This window comes from Rutidosis leptorrhynchoides, chromosome 6, assembly GCF_046630445.1.
Source record: "Rutidosis leptorrhynchoides isolate AG116_Rl617_1_P2 chromosome 6, CSIRO_AGI_Rlap_v1, whole genome shotgun sequence".
Taxonomy (NCBI): domain Eukaryota; kingdom Viridiplantae; phylum Streptophyta; class Magnoliopsida; order Asterales; family Asteraceae; genus Rutidosis; species Rutidosis leptorrhynchoides.
Window position 1 is genome coordinate 24,884,112 of NC_092338.1, and position 19,681 is coordinate 24,903,792.

Sequence of the window (19,681 nt, forward strand, 5' to 3'; positions counted from 1 at the left end):
GAATCTTCTAAGATGCCTAGCTTGTTATGTATCACTCATAAATAAATGATTTTAGAACATAACGCATATGTTTATTAAGTGTTATCTTTTATGTACTTCAGATTGTAACTTGTTTGCAGGTAATATAATCTGATTATCTTGCTGAAATATAACTCATTATTTGCTTATCTTATTTGAAGTTTTAGTATGAATCCTGCTGAAATACAACATCAATTAAATGGTAAAGACATATGTATTGCAGATAGTGGTAACATACACACTATGATCAAATCTAAGAAATATTTCATTAATTTAAATCAAATGAAGGAATTATGAATACTATATCAGGTCTTGCAAACTTGTTATAAGGAACGGAAAAGGCAAAAATTCATATTACCAAATGGTACGAATTTTCTGATAAACAATGCTTTGTTTTCTCCCAAATCAAAGAGAAATTTGTTAAGTTTCTCTGATATATATCATAATGGATATGATTATCAGTCAATGATAACCGGAAATGAGAAATACCTATGTAGCACAGAAAAGCGCATATGATGAAAAGCGCAGCGCATATGATTAAAATCGCATATGATAAAAAAGCGCATATGATGAAAAGCGCTGCGCATATGATTAAAAGCGCATATGATAAAAAGCGCATATGATGAAAAGCGCTGCGCATATGATTAAAAGCACATATGATAAAAGCGCATATGATGAAAAGCGCAGCGCATATGATATTAAAAGCGCATATGATGAAAAACGCATATGATTAAAAGCACAGCGCATATGATGCAAAGTGCATATGATGAAAAGCGTATATGATGAAAAGCGCAGCGCATATGTTTAAAAGCGCATATGGTGAAAAAGATATATGATGAAAAGCGCATATGGTGATTAATGAAAAAGCACATACGGTGATTAATGAAAAGCACATATAGTGATTAATGAAAAGCACATATGGTGATTAATGAAAAGAATATTGAGAAAGAATCACCAATGTTTCTTGAAAGAATTTAAGGTTATATATATGGACCAATTCATCCATCATGTGGACCATTTTGATATTTCATGGTTCTAATAGACGCATCTAGCGGATGGTATCATGTTTGTGTGTTATCAAGCCGTAATATGGCATTTGCAAAGTTTCTTGCACAAATTATTAAATTGAGAACACATTATTCTGATTACACCATTAAAAGGATGAGACTTGATAATGCTGGTGAGTTAACATCTCAAGCATTTAATGATATTATATGTCTACAGGGATTGTTGTTGAACACCCAGTTGCTCATGTGCATACACAAAATTGGTTTAGCTGAATCAATAGATAAACGCTTGCAGCTAATAACTAGACAATTGGTAATGAGTACAAAACTCTCAATATTTATATGGGGACATATAAATTTACATGATGCGACATTAATTGGCATTAAACCAAGTGCAACTCATAAATATTCTCCATTACCAACTTAATTTTGGCCGAGAGCCAAATATTTTCCATCTTAGAACATTTGGTTGTGCAGTGTATTTTTAATTGCACCTCCACAACAAATGGTTCCTCAAAGAAGGATTGAAATATATGTTGGATATGAAACATCTTCAATCATAAGATATATTGAATCCATGACGGGTGATGTTTTTTACAGCACGTTTTTGCTGATTGTGATTTTAATGAAAAATTGTTCCCTAGATTAGGGGGAGAAATGAAAAAATAAATAAAATGATGTTTCATGATGTGAACATCAATTAAGGTATCTAGATACTCACACAAAAGAATGCGAAACAAAAATTCAAAAAATAGTGCATGTGCAAGAACTTGCGAATAAATTGCCCGATGCATTTACAGATGCAAAAAGAGTAACTAAATCATATATATCAGCAGTAAATGCTCTAGCAAGAATTGAAATTCCAAAAGCTGGCAATAATGTCACTCATGAGTCTTTTATCACGTCTGAAACGTGGGAGATAAATTAGTTCCAAAGATACAAATCCTCGAAAAGGAAAATCAGCTGATAATGAGGTAAAAAAAAAGGTGTTCAAGAAGAACCACAAATCACTACTCCTTCTGCAGAGGAGATTGATGATGTAAATACGGAATATTCAATCAATTATGCACATTCAAAAATATTATGGAACCGAAATAAAATGAAAAAATCTTGTTGAGATATTTTCATATTGCATATGACATCATGAATAAAGATGATGATCTGGAATCAAAATCTGTCATTGCATGTCAAAATAGACATGATTGGACTCAATAGATAGGAGCAATACGAGCTGAATTAGAATCGCTCAATAAAAGAAAAGTTTTCGGAACAATCGTTATCTCTTTTAAAGATGTGAAACGTATGAGATAAAAAATGAATTTTTATCTGAAAAAGAAATGAGAAAAAATGAAGTTACAAGATAAAGCTAGACTTGTAACTCAAGATTTCTCTCAAAGACCATGAATGGATTATGAGGAAAACTTATTCTTCTGTTATGGATGCAATTACTTTTAGATACTTAATCAGCCTAACAGTTTCTAAAAAATTTAGAAATGTATCTCATGGATGTTATTACTACTTATTTAAATGAATCACTTGATAGTGATATATACATGAATATCCATGAAGGGTTTAAGGTATCAGAAACATCTAATGCAAAACTCAAAGAAATGTATTCCATTGAATCACAAAGATTTTTATATGGGTTGATACAATAGTATAACTGATTAAGTGATTACTTGATAAGAAAAATGGTATACAAATAATCTTATTTGAACATGTGTTCTTATTAAGAAAACAATGTCCGGATATGTGATTGTAAGTTGTTTATGTCAATGATCATAACATCATATGAACAAATAAAGAGATCTATGAAATCATTCAACTTCTAAAAAAAAAAAAAAATTAAATGAAAGATCTTGAAAAAAAAAGTATTGCCTTTGGATTACAAATTGAGCATATGCCTAATGGTTTACTTGTACATCAAACAAACTATACCGAAAAGATTTTAAACCATTTTTAAAGACAAAACCATTGGTTGATATATCACTCAATATTGACACTGATCCATTTCATCCCCGTGAAGATCATGAAGATCTTTACAGATCAGAAGTTCCATATCTTAGTGCAATTGAGGTTATTATGTATTTTACAAATCGTACAAGATCTGACATTTCTTTTGCAGTTAATTTGTTGACAAGGTTCAGCTCAACCCCTACAAAAATACATTGAAATGGGATCAAGCAGATATTTTGATACCCTTGAGGAACTGCTGATTTAAAATTATTTTATTCTAACGCTTCAAAACAAGATTTGGTTGATTATGTATATGCAGGTCATTCATCAAATCCTCATAAAGATAAATCTCAAACTCGATATGTATTCCTAAATGGAAGTACCACAAAATCATGGCGTTCTTAAAATAAACACTTGTTGCAACATCATCAAATCATGACGAAGTGATTGCATTATATGAAACTACTCGAAAATATGTTTGATTGAGATCAATGACACAAATCATTATTGATTCTTGTAGACTAGAACGCTATAAAAGACCGACAACTATCTTCACCAACAACTATATATGAAGATAATGCAGCTTGCATAATACAAATGAAAGAAGAGTATCAAAAGTGACAGAACAAAATATAAATGCTGACGAGGCGCCAAAGCCATAGACGGTCTTAACGGTCATTAGTTTGATGGAAAAGAATGGCATGTTGGTAAGGCTCAGAAAAGACTAAAAGGGAATAGGAATTGAAACAAGGGTTTGAGCAAACCATGAAGGAAACTGTACACAAATCACAGGGGCTAAACTTGTACATAAAAGATTTAGATGATACAGTTTCAGATGAAAACCTCAAATTCTTCTCTTATACTCAAGATCTCGTAAAAGACAACCAGATTAAAATGAGATACGTTCAATCAACAACTCTGCTGATCTTTATACCAAAGCACTGTCAACCGCTGTTTTCAGAACACACGTTCACAATATTGGCATGAGGCAAGTTCAAAAGATGTGACGACTCAGCGATGTCTATTTGAGGGGGAGTCAACTCTATACTGCACTCTTTTTCCCTTGACTAAAGTTTTTATCCCACTGGTTTTTCTTTAGCAAGGTTTTTAACGAGGCAGTACTAGTTGATCTCTAATGAAAATAAATTGTCATCCAAGGGGGAGTGTTATGAATTTGTCAAAAGTGATGGCTGACAATTTTCATAACAATCCAAATGAATGTATACTCGTGATAGTTGAATAGTAATTATATGTACTATAAATATGTACCATGTGATATTGCATATGATGCACTTCTGATATATATTTCATATATTCTCTCTCTTTTTATATCTTTTAATAATTATCAATAATCCACAGTCAATAACCAGACCACTAAAGATAGTTATAAACCACGATATTATAACAAAAATGAATGAATATAAAAAAGACTAAACAAAAGCCATCATTTAAATAAAATGAGGAATGAGGAATCAAATCAAATAAATCTGGGATGATAATGCTTTACCACTAAGTTAGCTCCATCTTTCCCATCCTCATTTATTTAATATTTAATTAGCAATTACTAATATGTACTCTAAAGGACTTAATATATGTATTATTATTTATATTAAAATATTTAATTTATTATAAAACGAGTTAATTTAGCCTCGTAGAGCCTAAATTGAATTATCAACTGACTTTGAAATCCATGGAAATTTGATTCTACTATTTTCATAGTTTTTTATTATCTTACTATTTTTTTTCTAAAAAAAAGAAATTTCCTACTTTTTGGCCGGAGGTCCACTCGGAAGCAATCTCCTTATCTGTCGAATAGAGAGAGGGATGACTTTCTCTACTTTTGTGAGTGTTTTCACTCTGGGTGGAGAAATGACTTGTTCTATTCTTGAATAGGGGAATGATTGTCTACATCTCACCTCCCTCATACACCTCTCATGTGGTATTGAGTTTGTTGTTGTTGTTGTTGTTGTTGTGAGTTAATTTTTCTATTTAGTTTATTACCCTATAAAAGACGAATATAATAATTTAATTTACAGTAAATTTCTTTAACTAGTTTTTTGGCCCGCGCTTTCGCTGCGGGTTGGTTTCAAAAACAAAAAAAAGGTACTGTAGCTACAGTAGCGGGTATTCGGGTCGGGTTGGTGGAGCGGGTTAGGGGATCCGGATAGTATTGGGTTAGTGGTTTGGAGAATCATGTTTTGAAAAAAAAAAAGAAAAAAAGAAGTTACTATTCACGGATGGTGTCAAACAATTATAGGTTGACACCATTTACCACAAATTATATATATATAAAAAATTCATATAAAAAAGACACCATCACTTTTGTTAGAAAAAAAAAAAGAAAAAAAAAAAGGATTATCAATAAGGAGTATTTTTTTTTAATAACAAAATCAACTAAAAAATAATAAAAAGTAAGTAAAAGAAGTAACTTTTACTTTTTTAGACCCCCACAAACCATAGACGCCGACAGATCATAATTCCTGACACAGTCAAAACCAGCTGCTCAATTGATTTCATAATCACCACAAAATACAATACAAATAGTAAATGAGATTCACTCTGTATATTTACCGCCTTTGATCTTCTCGTCAGCGATCTATATCTCCGGTCACGTTAAAGGTGTTGCCGCCGTTAACTTTAACAGAAAAACATGGAATCGATAATAGCCAGGGCGTTAGAATACACTCTCAAGTACTGGCTTAAATCATTTACTAGAGATCAGTTCAAATTACAAGGACGTACTGTTCAGCTCTACAATTTAGGTTAACATTCATCAACTTGCTTAATTTTGACGCAATTCAGCAATTGTGTACTACAACTTGTATTGCTTGATAGTTTTTGATGCTTCAATTGTAAAATTCTGTTTTGTATTAGTGATTTAGTAATTTGATTGAAGATTTACTGATCAGGTGCTGCATTTCTAGTTATTATGATATGATATGATTGTTCCCTGGATTCTGTATTGTATCAGTAGTTTTGGTATTTAGGTTGAAGTTTTAGGTATTGAATTTGTGGTTTTTGATTATTCTACAAAGGAATTCTGTATTGAATGCAGTTCAGTAAAATGATTGTAGATCTAGATGTTGTATTAGTAGTATTTGTGGCTTGAATCTAGAATTTTGTAATTCATGAATTGTTTTGGTGCTTCATTTGATGATTTTGCATTAGTAATTTTTTGATTCGATGCTAAATTCTGTGTTATTTGAGTAACGGATTCGATTTTGATAGATATAAATGGTGATGCTTTGCATGCGAGCCTTGGATTACCTCCGGCATTGAATGTTACGACCGCAAAAGTTGGGAAGTTAGAGATTATTGTACGTAACATTTTATTTAGATCATATTTAATAACTTACTATCTGAATTTACCAATATGTATCTGCTGGATATCGATCACTGCACATATACATTGTATCTGATTTAATTTTGATGGATGTTTTTTCAAGCTTCCTTACTTGAGCAATGTACAAGTTGAGCCGATTGTTGTGCAAATCGATAAGCTCGATTTGGTACTGGAGGAGAATGATGATTTGGATGCATATAAGACTGCAGACAGGTAATTGTTGTTTGATGTTATTATATTAATATGATATAGTAATACTAATTGATAACCTCTACGGTCTTCATAAATTAATTTTCTCCATGTTTGTTACTTTGTTTCTTTTAGTGCACCAACGCCATCCAGTCCTTCGAAAGGCAGCGGATATGGATTTGCTGACAAGGTCTGTCTCTTTGAATTGTGTAGTTTTCTGCTGTTACTTTGGTTGTTGGTCAATGACTTTTCGTTCTAGACTGTTCAATCTAAAGTTGTAGCTCTTTATACATTTAAATAATCGTGTTGGTTGTTGGTTGTTGTAAGCCACGTTTCATTTTTTTTTATGTCATGGGCTATAAATATGAATATTTAATATTTATATAATTGTAGGTTTTAACATTTTATTTAAGATTATCAATTTAAGTAAGATAATTCAAATTGTATCAGATTGCAGATGGGATGACATTGGAAGTCGGGACTGTCAATCTCTTAATTGAAACTCATGGGGGTGCTAGACGTCGAGGAGGAGCAACATGGTAAATTTCTGATCCGAGTTTCCCTCTGCTTAATATCTATTTTGCTCTTTGTAATTGGAAATTCTAATTGAGTATTTGCATTCTTTATATAAGGGCACACAAAGTAAAAAGAGTTGGGAGGTGTTTGTTTTGAGCATTGGAATGGAAATGGGATTGGTGATGTGTATGGTTTTAAAAAGAAAATGAGGAGAGGGAAGGTTATGATTATATTTTTAATAAATGTCTCTTTTATAAAGGGGTTGTATTTAGATTTATAAAAACTTAGAAAGTAGGATTGGAGTGTGTGAAAGAAAGAGACAAGAGAGTGTGTATAGGCGAGAGAGAAGAAATATTGTTATAAAACTTTTCAATTAGCTTTCACCTAACCCGTACTTTGTTGGTTTAGACATACCCATTCCTTCGAAACAAACACCTACTCCCATATCTCCACTACAAAACCCACAAAACAAACAGCACCTTTGATTAAGTTAAGATCATTTGTTGAACCTGATATTAGGTTTAAAATGGTTGTATATGAATAAAATATCTTGATACATATCTACGTCATGATCGTTGCTTAATATTGGCGCATGCTTCTTTATAACTGTATATTTGTTTTCACTAACCAGGGCATCACCTATGGCGTCCCTTACTATCCGCAACCTCTTGCTTTATACCACAAATGAGAACTGGCAGGTTACCTTAAAAACCTGCACTATGCTTAACTAGTTTCTCTTTATTTGCGGTTAATTGCTTTGATACATCAGATATTTAATTGGAGTTACCTTTAGCAGGTTGTAAACCTTAAAGAAGCGAGGGACTTCTCAAATGACAAGAATTTTATCTATGTGTTCAAAGTAACTTCCCTTCTATCTTTTCAAATTTGTTCTTGATATATTATTTTTGATAGATTAGTTAATGTTTCTTTAAGTACATGTTGAGTAGTATAAAATACTATTTTTTGTGTTACGTGTCGAGTTATAATAAATTGCTTATAGTGTTACTTCTTTCTTTTTTGGTTACCAGAAGCTTGAATGGGAGCATCTATCTATCGACCTCCTGCCTCACCCTGATATGTTTGCAGCATTTTCTGAAGGTGCATTTAAGGATGAAGATGGTGCAAAACGTGTATTTTTTGGCGGGGAGCGCTTTCTTGAAGGAATATCCGGAGAAGCTTATGTAATACAAACTTCCTTTTGTTAATTAATTATTGCCTAAGGATATTTACCATCTTCATGGGAATCAATATCTGACATGATTACTCTTTGATTCAGATTACCATACAAAGGACTGACCTTAATAGTCCACTAGGGTTGGAACTCCAGTTACATATTACTGAAGCCTTGTGCCCTGCTTTAAGTGAACCAGGTCAGTTAACGGTTCATTGTGTTGCTGTAATTCCGTTACTGTGATTTGAACCGAATTTCTAATACAACAATATACCGTGAGCAGGACTACGAGCTCTTCTTCGTTTCTTTACGGGGTTTTATATCTGTCTAAATAGAGGAGATGTTAATCCAAATGCTCAAGAGGTTTGTTTTCTTTTTATCATTATTTTGACTTAGTTTGGAAATTTTTTGGACACACTGTTACAAATCTAGGCTATGAGTAACTCATTCTTTTGGCAGCGATCAGCAGAAGCTGCAGGACGTACACTAGTCTCCATTATGGTGGATCATATATTTTTCTGTATCAAAGATACTGGTTTGTTACCTCTTCTAGTATATTTACCTTTTGAAGCCTTTTTTGTCTTTTGTATTGGCGATTTTTTTATTTATTATTTTGTATATTGAAATGGAAATTGTGGTGCTTCTAGTAATCCGTTGTGTGTTTTAAATAGCTTCCAATTCAAATAGGAAAAGCTGACATAATGATCAATATTAGCTGATGATTTGATAATACTTGCAGATTTCCAGTTAGAACTTTTGATGCAGTCACTTCTCTTTTCTCGGGTAACTTCTCATGACATTCAATAAGATAACGTTTCTTGTTGTTTGTTTATGACCATCGTAGGTTGTCTTATTGTCCATCTCGGTTAGATTTACAATGAGGTTAAAAACTTTGTCTTGCAGGCAAGTCTTTCAGATGGAGAAATCACCAAATGCTTAACTCGGGTGATGATTGGTGGACTATTTCTGCGGTATACTGCATTCTTATATTTTTATTTTGTAATAAAAATGTTCATAATAATGGTGTCATAATAATATTTTCTTAATGTGTTCTGACGGTGTTTAAATTCAGTGATACTTCTTCTCGCCCACCATGCACATTAGTGCAACCATCAATGCAGGATGCTTCAGAGGAACCGTTGCACATTCCAGATTTTGGTACCTTTTAATTGATAATATCTAATTGCTTATTTATATGCATTCGAAAAATTAATCTCTTCTATTTGTTATTTGACCAGGAAAGGATTTTTGTCCCCCGATATATCCGTTAGGGGATCAGCAGCGGAAGTTAGGTGGCCGAGCTCCACTCATGTCCCTCTATTGTCTTCAGTTTATGCCCTCGCCTAACCCGCCATCATTTTCTTCACAGACTGTCATTGACTGCCAGCCTCTTATGGTACTGCACATTATTAAGTGAAATATTCTACTTATGAAAGGGTCAGTTTGGGTTGTGTTGTTTTATTTCAAATGGTCAAATAAAAAATATTAGTTGGAAAGGGAAAGAGTCAAGTGGGTTGAAAGCTGTCTATAGTTCATACTTTTAACCCATACATCGTTTTGAATATTTTAATTGAAGATATATGATTGACAGTACAATAGATGTGGTTTTAAAGTCAACGTATAAACAGAATCTAAAATGGACAACAAGTGCTTGTGGGTCAAAGTGATGTAAAAATGACCCGTTTTAATCCAACCCATGTTGATACTCAACCCAACCCACGTCCTGTTCATTCTGCCATCTCCAGTAAAAACCATCCAGCATCCTGTTTACTTTACTATGTCCGTTCTGAAACACCATCGTTCATTTTCAGATACATCTTCAAGAAGAGTCATGTTTACGAATATCATCCTTACTAGCTGATGGAATTTTGGTTAATGCTGGTGATAATTCACCAGATCACTCAGTCAACTCTCTTGAAGTCAAAGTCAAAGGATTAGATATAACTGTTCCACTGAAAAGTCAGAACGAGAGCTCATTTACTGGAGCAACACTTCACATTGAGAACCTATTCTTTCACGAGTCACCTTCCTTAAGGCTCAAACTGCTCAATCTTGACAAGGACCCTGCATGTTTTTGTTTATGGAAAGGTCAACCCATCGATGCCAGCCAAAAAAAATGGACAAGTGGAGCATCTTTGATTAACATGTCTTTAGAAACATGTGATCCCAACAGAGTTAATGAGCCCCATTCGCACTCTACAGAATTATGGAAATGTGTAGAGATGAAAGGTGTTTGTATTCAGGTAGCAATGGTAACAGCAGATGGAAGGCCGTTAATAGAAGTCCCACCGCCAGGTGGCGTTGTTAGAGTTGGTGTAGCTTGTGAACAGTATCTTTCCAACACCTCTGTTGAACAACTGTTTTTTGTGTTGGACTTGTATACATATTTTGGTACAGTCAGCGAGAAAATGGCCTTGGTTGGAAGTAAACAAAAGGTGGTGAAACGTGAACTTTCAAATGGAAGTTTGATAGAAAAGGTTCCCGGTGATACTGCTGTTAGTTTAACAGTTAAAGATTTAAAACTAACGTTTCTAGAATCTTCCTCCATTAACATTCAAGGGATGCCTTTAGTTCAATTTGTTGGTGATGATCTGTTTATGGAAGTTAGTCATAGAACATTGGGTGGTGCCATGGCGATTTCATCAGCTTTAAGATGGGATAGAGTTCAGGTGGACTGTGCAGAAACTGAGATAAGCTCGATTCATGCAAACGGGTCAATGCCAAATGTTGTAAATGGGTACCCTAAGTTGAGGGCTGTTTTTTGGGTCCAAGATGGAAGGAAGTTTCCGTTTTTGAATTTAAATATGGTGCATGTTATACCATATAATGCACGTGATACAGAATGTCATAGTTTAAGTGTTTCGGCTTGTATTGCGGGTATTCGACTTGCAGGAGGAATGAATTATGCTGAAGCTCTGTTACATCGATTTGGAATTTTAGGACCAGATGGTGGGCCAGGTGTTGGACTCTCTAAGGGCTTGGACCATTTATCTGCGGGCCCATTGTCTAAACTTTTCAAAGCATCACCTTTGCTTGTTGAGGAGGCCAGGGAGAGTAAAAGTAAGACGTTCACTATGTAATTGTTTTCACTTTGCCATATATAGAGGTGGCAATTTGGACATTCCTTATGAGAAGGTCAATTTGGGTGTGGTTTAATAGTGACTTGGTTTTCTTTTTTTGTCCTTTAGGTGAAAGCATTGTTGAAGAGAAGCATGGTGGTTACTTACACCTAGGTGCACCGGATGATGTGGATATATCACTTGAATTGAAGGACTGGTTATTTGCGTTGGAGGGTGCTGATGTGGCAGAAAAACGGTGGTTGAACGATTCAGATGATTCCTACAGAGAAGAGAGGTGCTGGCACACAACTTTTGAAAGTGTCAAAGTTAAAGCAAACAGCAGAAAAAAGCACTTGGTTAATGGCATAAATAATTTACCTGGAGCACATAAGTATCCTGTTGAATCATTAACGGTGAGCATTTTCTATCTTAACAATAATGCATATTTGTTTTTGCAGGTATGATCTTATATGGTCAACAAACATGATTTATGCATGCGAAAAGTACATGAAAGTATAGGTTTAGATCAAATCAGTGTCTACTGAATAAACTTATGTTTATTAACTTAATTTACTTTTGTGTAATTGTAGGTTGGTGTTGAAGGCTTGAAAACAGTAAAACCTCAGTATCAGAAGGGAGTTACATCTGAAAATGGGCACAAGCATACTGTCGAATCACATGGTGGGGTTGATCTTGAAGCTAACATAGTGTTAAACGAAGATGATGGTGACAATGGGATGATTAAATGGGTGGCTGAAAGCTTAAAATTTTCTGTCAAACATCCGGTAATTACATCTATCTTTTTCGTATGGCTTTGATTACGAACGACACTTTTAATCCACTTATGAATGAGTCAATTTAGGTCGAATTTTATGTTATTTTCTAAAAGGGGATTTGGTCTAATGAATCAAAAGTTGCATGAACTCTATTTTTATACATTGCAATCTCTTTAATCAGTACATATAAAAGTAGATTATTTTGGTAAAACTAGTATGGTTTCTTACATATATAACACATAAGTCATTAAAAAAGGTTATGAGAATCTCAAAATATAATGTTTGTGGGTCAACCAACCTAACCTGGCCCATTTTGATTTCGAGATAATGACTCGTTTTAACTATAGCTGGTAAATGGGCCAGGTTGGTTTGGTTTGGGTAACGGGTCCAAACGGTTTAGGGTTGAAATGGGGCATAGGTCAAACAGGTAAAAATTTTAAACGGGTTTAAACGGGTCAGGTTGACTCGTTTTAACCCGAACCTGTTTTGACATGTTAACTGAGCCTCCTGGTCCGTTCATCGTGCCACCTCTCCGTTTAACTACTGTATCTATACTATTGTGTGTAGGTTGAGGCAATTGTAACCAAGGATGAGCTGCAACATATTGCTGAATTATGCAAGTCAGAAGTTGACTCCATGGGCCGAATAACTGCCGGGGTTTTACGTCTATTGAAGTTAGAAGGATCAGTTGGTCAGACAACAATCGATCAACTAAACAATCTTGGTAAATATTTTCTTTCCTTTTCACTGACTGTTATAAACTAAATCTGCCAAGTATACTAGTTCAACACTCAACAGTGAGTTTGTAGTAAAGGTGGCAATATCGACCCATATGGAAACGTCATTTTGGTTGCTTAAGATATTTTCTAAAACCATTCTGAAAAGAAAGTACTTGTTCTGACCCGTTACCCAAATACCCAACCCCTCGAATCCGCCTGTTTTGCCACCTTCATTATGAAGTTGTTAGATATACGAGAGCCCCTACAATGTAAAACTCATTCTAAATGAATTTTCATTTTGTAGGAAGTGACGGGTTTGACAAGATATTCGCCCGAGGTAGTAACGCTTCTAGTGTTGGGTTGAGCCCATCTTCATTAGTGGCTTCTGATAACCAACTTTCTTCATCCTTTAACTCAACATTAGCTTCACTTGAGGCTGCGTTATTAGATACACAATCAAATTGTGCATCTCTCGCATCTGAATTAAGCAGGTCTGAATCTTCGAAGCCACACCTTCATAGTGTAGACCAACTCGCCCGGAAACTAGAGAGTATGCAGAAATTGTTAACAAAATTGCAGTCTCAAGTATAATTTTGCTTGATGTGTCATGGTTATACAATATAATTATTATATGGTGTCTAGTAATATAATTTAGCATTCTTTAATGTATATAATTGTATTTATAAATATATTTACCAGCGTATCTGGTCAGAAATTTTGTAAAACAGTGACAAATTTGTGGAAGGTTTCGATGCATCTTTTTTTTTTTTTTTTTTTTTTTTGGACAGTTGCAACGTGTTTCAAAATATTGTTAAGGAAGCGTTGTATAAATGGAGACCATATTGTACAAAAATCCTAAAATTTCATTTCCACTCTTTCTTTTTTACTAACCTAATTTCATCCATCTTTGGCTTTTTATTTGAAGGTTTAGAGCAGGTTTGTCCTGCTATTATTAAAAATACAGTATTTGAATCTGTTTATGCAGTAGAAATTGCAAGATTCACTGATATATTGAGGACTTATTTGATACAAACATCAAATAAATTATTCAAATTCATATAGTTTGTTCCATTTAATTGCGATTAACAGTAGAATGTGGCTGATGTAAACTTAAGCAGTAAAAAGATAACAACAATCTATGTATGGAAGAACAACAAAAATGGGCTTTTTCTGTTGTACATTTGGATGACCAAATATAGATCGAGATACCTTATATTTTATGTAGTTGTATCTAAGTGGTATTTGTTTAGTTTCTTTCATTAAGTCGAATACTATATAGGTTTGAACTCATTAACCATTTACTTTTTGGGCTTTAATTGAAATGGGAAATATTAATCATGTTTTGAGTAGTTCACATCCATACTCTCAAAGAATTTAATTACTTTAACTAAGTTTTGAGTAATTCCCTGCTCATACTTTAATTTCAAGTAGTCTCTGAAATAGAACTAGTTAATTGTACCGTTAGAATGAAAAATGAATAACGTCGTAATAAAGTGCTAATAAGACTCATTTTATTTTATTCGTAGAGATATGATGAAACCATCATGATTACACATGAGATACATATTTACACATGCATGTGCTTAGTCTTATTTTCATTATGAAATTAAACTACTCAATCCCATTGATCTCAAAGCCATAAACATGATCAACTAGAGATGTGGAACCCTTTATTCATTACACCTTGATCACTTGGTTCAAACCACTTCAAAAAATGGCCGATGGGACCCTCCATTGTTGCACTTGCAAGTTGCACTCATTCTTCAAGTTCTGAATTGCCCTCTGCACCATCTGTGGCTCCACACTTGCACGTCGACTGCTTTGTCTCCTTCCTTGTTGTTGTTGTTGCTGTCTCATGGCTTGCTCGTAAACCTCCTGCATGGCCTCGCACTGGCACTCACGTTGCACGTTCTCAAGCTCGTTGCAGCAGCTTCTCAGTTCTTGTGGCTGTTGCTGTGTAGGATTAATGTGCAAGGTACAACATATAACTATATGGTCAACCTCATTTGAGCCTTCGGGGTCACACACATATACACCGAGAAGTCAAATAAAATATATATATGATGTATATATATTACTCAAGTAACAAAATAGTAAATCGAAATCGATTCATTTACCATTCATATGAATAGTAAATGAAACGAAATTAATTAATTTACTATTCACATGAAAGTGACATGATAGAAATTATTAATTATAAGTTACATAATATACCCCTAAAGTATTTGAGAAATACGACTTTGAAAAAGAAAATTACAAAAGAAGTTTTAAATCATAAATACGTCTTTCAAAAAGGAAAATATATCCGTGATCCAAATTGATTGATACTCTTTACTTTACTTCATATTACATATATGGACGAGAGAATTGAAAAGAGAGGAAGTAAGAAAAAATAACATTGTTTCATACGGAGTATCATTTTGGATTCATAATATTAATCAAAGGTTGATTAATTATTACTTGGGTTTGGACTAGCATCAATTGACGTTGTTTGAAGTGTAGTGTGGACTATCCTAAGAGACGGTCATACTTTTGATCGTAAGTTTCTATCCGTCTCATCAATTTCTCCAAGAAAGGTATATCGTTGACTCACTTTGTGAATTACATATTTTGACAATTATTAGTGGTGTAATTGGATCATTGGGATAAATTAAACGTGTGCATGTTTCATATTATATATAATTAATTTCGATTTACTATTTTGTTACTTGAGTAATATATATATACATCATATATATATATTATTTGACTTCTCGGTGTATATGTGTGTGACCCCGAAGGCTCAAATGAGGTTGGTCATATAGTTATATGTTGTACCTTGCACATTAATCCTACAGACTCCCACTTGTGCATGGCACAACACCAAGTAACTATACAAACAATGGTAAGCGTCTAGCAACACGTCATTGTCCCCAAATTCATGTGAGGGTACTTTCTCGAAACTTTTTATGGTAAGTTTTAAATGTCATTCGTCCTTTTGTTTCAGATACTTTAGTTAAACTTGAGATATGGATCATCGGTCATTCTCATTTGTTTAACAATTTTGTTTCTCGATCTTAGAACTGAATTTGATCACCAAACTAATTAAGTATCATCTTAATTATATCTGGGTGCGGCCACACAAATATCTTATTCATTCATCGAGGAGCTCAAAAAGTATCTAACTCCAAACATTTTAGAGGAACAAATCCTATATTGCATACACGTATCTATCACGAGCTTTACATTATACCCAATAATGGCCTTTATAACAGCCTTATTCAGGAAAGCATTTAACCATATCAAAGTACAATGTTCCACACATTAAAACTGGCGTGCATCTCAAGTCTAAGGACATAAAAACATAATCACTAAAAGATTCACTACTGACTACGATCCATGTAGTGACATCTCATAGTTGGGTCATTCCAATATTCATCATCAATGAATACAGATGAATTTTGGTCTCAATAAGTTAACTATTCATCATCAATGAATATAATCAAAATTTCATATTAATCGTAATTCATGTTATTCCCATAACATAACCGATTATGGAGATTTTGAATAATCAACAATTATTCATGGATTAAACATGCTAATATAGAACACAGTGATATAAATGAAACTGATCATACCAACTATATATCAATTCATTAAGATAAAACTGCTTAATGTTTCAAAAATATCCAAATACTAAATTAAAAATTAAAAAAATTGGCAGCATAACGAAGTCCAATACTACTAGCATAATCATCATGCTTGTTGTATGTCATGGGCTTCGTGAACGGGTCAGCCACATTATCATCTGTATGAACCTTAAGAATACTAATATCATTCCTCTCAACGACTTCTTGAATGTAGTCAAACTTTCGAAGAATGTGTCTGCTACCTTTACGTACACGTGATTCTTTCGCAAGTATAATAGCACTTGAATTATCACAGTACATTTCCATAGGGGATTCAATGCTGGGAACTACTTCGAGTTCAGCAATAAACTTTCTAATACAGACAACTTCTTGAGCAGCTTCTGAGGCAGCAATGTATTCTGCTTCCGTTGTTGTAACGTCCTCCCAATAGGGTCTGGAAGAAACGTTACTAATATCAAATAAACCAACATATTATAATACGAGAACAATACTAAATGAGAAAATTTAACTTTATTGAGTACGCAGCGGAAAATGAAATGTCGTTACAATAATGGAAATAACGATAAAGTAATTGTTCATATGCAGAGGTAATAAATGCGATATCTCTTGATCCTAAGTCCAAGTAGCATCACATAAGTAGTAGATAAGAAAGCTTGAATCAAACAGCACCTGAGACAAAACATACTAAAGTGTCAACCAAAAAGGTTGAGTGAAATTCATAGGTTTAACAAAAGTAGTTATCATTGTTTTAGACCACAAGATTTAGTTTGTAACGTTGATCTCCCGCAGGATCAAAAAGTTATGCCAGTGCGTGATATTTAGACTAAACGTTCGTTTTGTTGCCCCGATGATAAGTTGGCAGTACCTTATCACCATGTTTAAATCATTATTAAGTAATACAAAGACATCGCGGTCAAATGTATCGGGGACGTTACTCCCGATAGGCCTACCCCCAATAAATAAGCATGCCGCAGCACTTAAAAATATCACTGTAGGGACTTAGTCGGACATAGCCGGGTATAGCATAGTTTTAGCAGTTGGTACTTGTGTCTAAATTGTAAATAGTAAAAGCAGCATGTGTCTCACCCCAAATAAATTAAATAAGTTTGCTAGCAATAAAGAGTGGGGCTATGAATTCACCTTAGTAAGTAGAGAGAGAGTTATTCCTCAGAATAAAGAGTTGAACGAGTGAGCAGGAAAGTCAACCTATTGACATTTAAGAGTAGTTAAGTGTTTTGCCCATGTTTAAGTTTAAGTATGTGTTTAAGTATAGTTTGTTTTACTAAGTTTCTATTCCTAGTAAGTTACTATTTTTATAAAGTTTCTATTTTTAGAAAGTTTCTTATTTTACTAAGTTTCTATGACTAGAGAGTTTCTACTTTTATCAGTGTTTACCATTTTAGGATACTTGCCGTATTAGATAAGCTTCCAATCACCCCTTTCCCTTCGAATGGCTAATTTAGATCTAGGGGCTTGAGCCATAGGACCCTTTAAATCGGAAATCCAAACTCTCTGCCTAGAATCTCATAGAAACCATTCGTCAAGAAAGTTCGAAGATCTATACATCTCTAATACATATCCCAAAATGTTTTTGTGCTACAATATAAGTAGTAGGTTATAGGTGCTAGTAATAGTAATAGTGTATACATGTTAAGTACTAGTATAAGTAGTATTAGGGTTTCATTAATTAGGGTTAGTTAATTAAAGTAGTAATTAATAACTAGGGTTTAGTAATTAATGTCCTAGGGTTTCATAAATGTTTAGAGTTTAATTAATTAGGGTTTAAGAATTATAGTTTAGGTGTAATTAGGGTTTAAGGTTTTAATATGTATATGTATATATAATTCGTATATATATGTATATATATATATATATAAAATATATTTTTTTACATGTATATATGTATATATAAATCTAGGTGTGTTTATGTATATACTTATGAATAACAAGTTTATAATATGAATATGAATTAACAAAGATCAAAGTTTATGTAAATAGTTTAGGGTTTATGTTATACCTTTGAAGATTCAAGATAATTAACAAAGAAAAGATGAACACGATGAAGATGGAAGATCAAAGCCTTGAAAATCTTGAAGAACTCCTTGAAGATTCTTGAAGAACACGAAGAACAAGCTTGAAGATTCGAATACCACAAGAGAGGGAAAGGGAGAGATTGTTTTTGAGAGAGGATTTTGGTGTGATTTGTGAATGAGAAACTAGGAGTCTAGGAGTGTTTATATAGTGCAAGTATTAGAGTGTTAGTCAACATAAGGATGTTCTAATTAATGATTTTATTTTGTTTTATAATTTTTAGTCAACAATAGGTGGTACTAGTTTATAATTAGTCAACATAAGGATGTACTAGTTTATACTTTATTTTTAGTCAACATAAGGATGTAATATTTTTTTAGTCTCATTATTATTACTATTATTATTATTATTATTATTTTTACATTTACTACATGATAAGTATTATTTTCTTTTTACTAATTCATGACTTGTATATATTTAGTTCCCAATTGTTTTATTATTTATATAAATGTCACTTTTTATTTATTACTTATAGGTTATTAGTTATAATATTACATAAATGCATAAATTTTAATTAGCAGTGAGTGTCGACTAACAGTTTATTATTTTCATCTTTTATTAACTTGTCAATTTTTGTACAAAGTTAATTAATATGTTTTCTAACTCTTAACACTTAACAATTGTTGATTAAAGTTTAATCATTAAGTTTTAATTATATTGTTTGGGCTTTTAATATTGGAAAAATATAGAATGGAAAAATGAGGGTCGTTATAGTACCTCCCCGTTATTGAAAACTTCGTCCCGAAGTTTTTAGGTAGTTTCCTCGTTTGCATCAGCAGTTGAGAAGAGATGGGGATATTTCCGTTTCATATGGTCTTTGCGTTCCCAGGTATATTCGGGGCCCCTACGCGAATTCCAATGGACTTTAACGATAGGTATATTGCGTTTACGCGTTTGTTTGACCTCTCCTTCCATGATTTCTATAGGTTATTCAACGAAGTGCATTTTATCATTAATGCGAAGATCATTCAAAATGATGATGTTATACAAGTCATTTCAGTAAATTGGATACATGAAATGTGTTATGAATAGTATTGAGCTCATTTAAAACCTTGAGCATTTCATGCCACAATATTAGGGCAGACAAACAAAGAGGAGTTCGTGAAAATCACAGTCATGAAATTTGATAGAGATCTTCATTGTTTACAACAAGAATATTTTAATGATGAATATAAGTTGAAAAATAAAGTTTTATCCATAGTTAATT

The 19,681-nt window shown here is 33.3% G+C and overlaps 1 protein-coding gene across 3 annotated transcripts; it reads left to right on the plus strand.

Moving 5' to 3' along the window:
- The first annotated feature begins 5,515 nt into the window (after positions 1 to 5,515).
- LOC139851883 (uncharacterized) lies at positions 5,516 to 13,522 on the plus strand. Of its 3 annotated transcripts, none has more exons than XM_071841071.1 (20): positions 5,516 to 5,743; positions 6,210 to 6,298; positions 6,428 to 6,537; positions 6,649 to 6,703; positions 6,964 to 7,052; positions 7,661 to 7,727; positions 7,823 to 7,888; positions 8,058 to 8,210; positions 8,306 to 8,399; positions 8,484 to 8,563; positions 8,660 to 8,735; positions 8,940 to 8,983; positions 9,104 to 9,171; positions 9,273 to 9,358; positions 9,439 to 9,596; positions 10,012 to 11,260; positions 11,389 to 11,672; positions 11,850 to 12,044; positions 12,603 to 12,759; positions 13,059 to 13,522. In XM_071841071.1, the coding sequence occupies exons 1-20, from the start codon at positions 5,632 to 5,634 to the stop codon at positions 13,343 to 13,345; spliced, it is 3,519 nt and encodes a 1,172-aa protein (XP_071697172.1). In that variant the 5' UTR covers positions 5,516 to 5,631; the 3' UTR covers positions 13,346 to 13,522. The 3 variants fall into 3 exon arrangements, with proteins under 3 accessions (XP_071697172.1, XP_071697173.1, XP_071697174.1); XM_071841072.1 differs by having other exon boundaries at positions 7,826 to 7,888; XM_071841073.1 differs by lacking the exons at positions 5,516 to 5,743; positions 6,210 to 6,298; positions 6,428 to 6,537 and having other exon boundaries at positions 6,661 to 6,703; positions 6,971 to 7,052.
- The last annotated feature ends 6,159 nt before the right edge of the window (positions 13,523 to 19,681 follow it).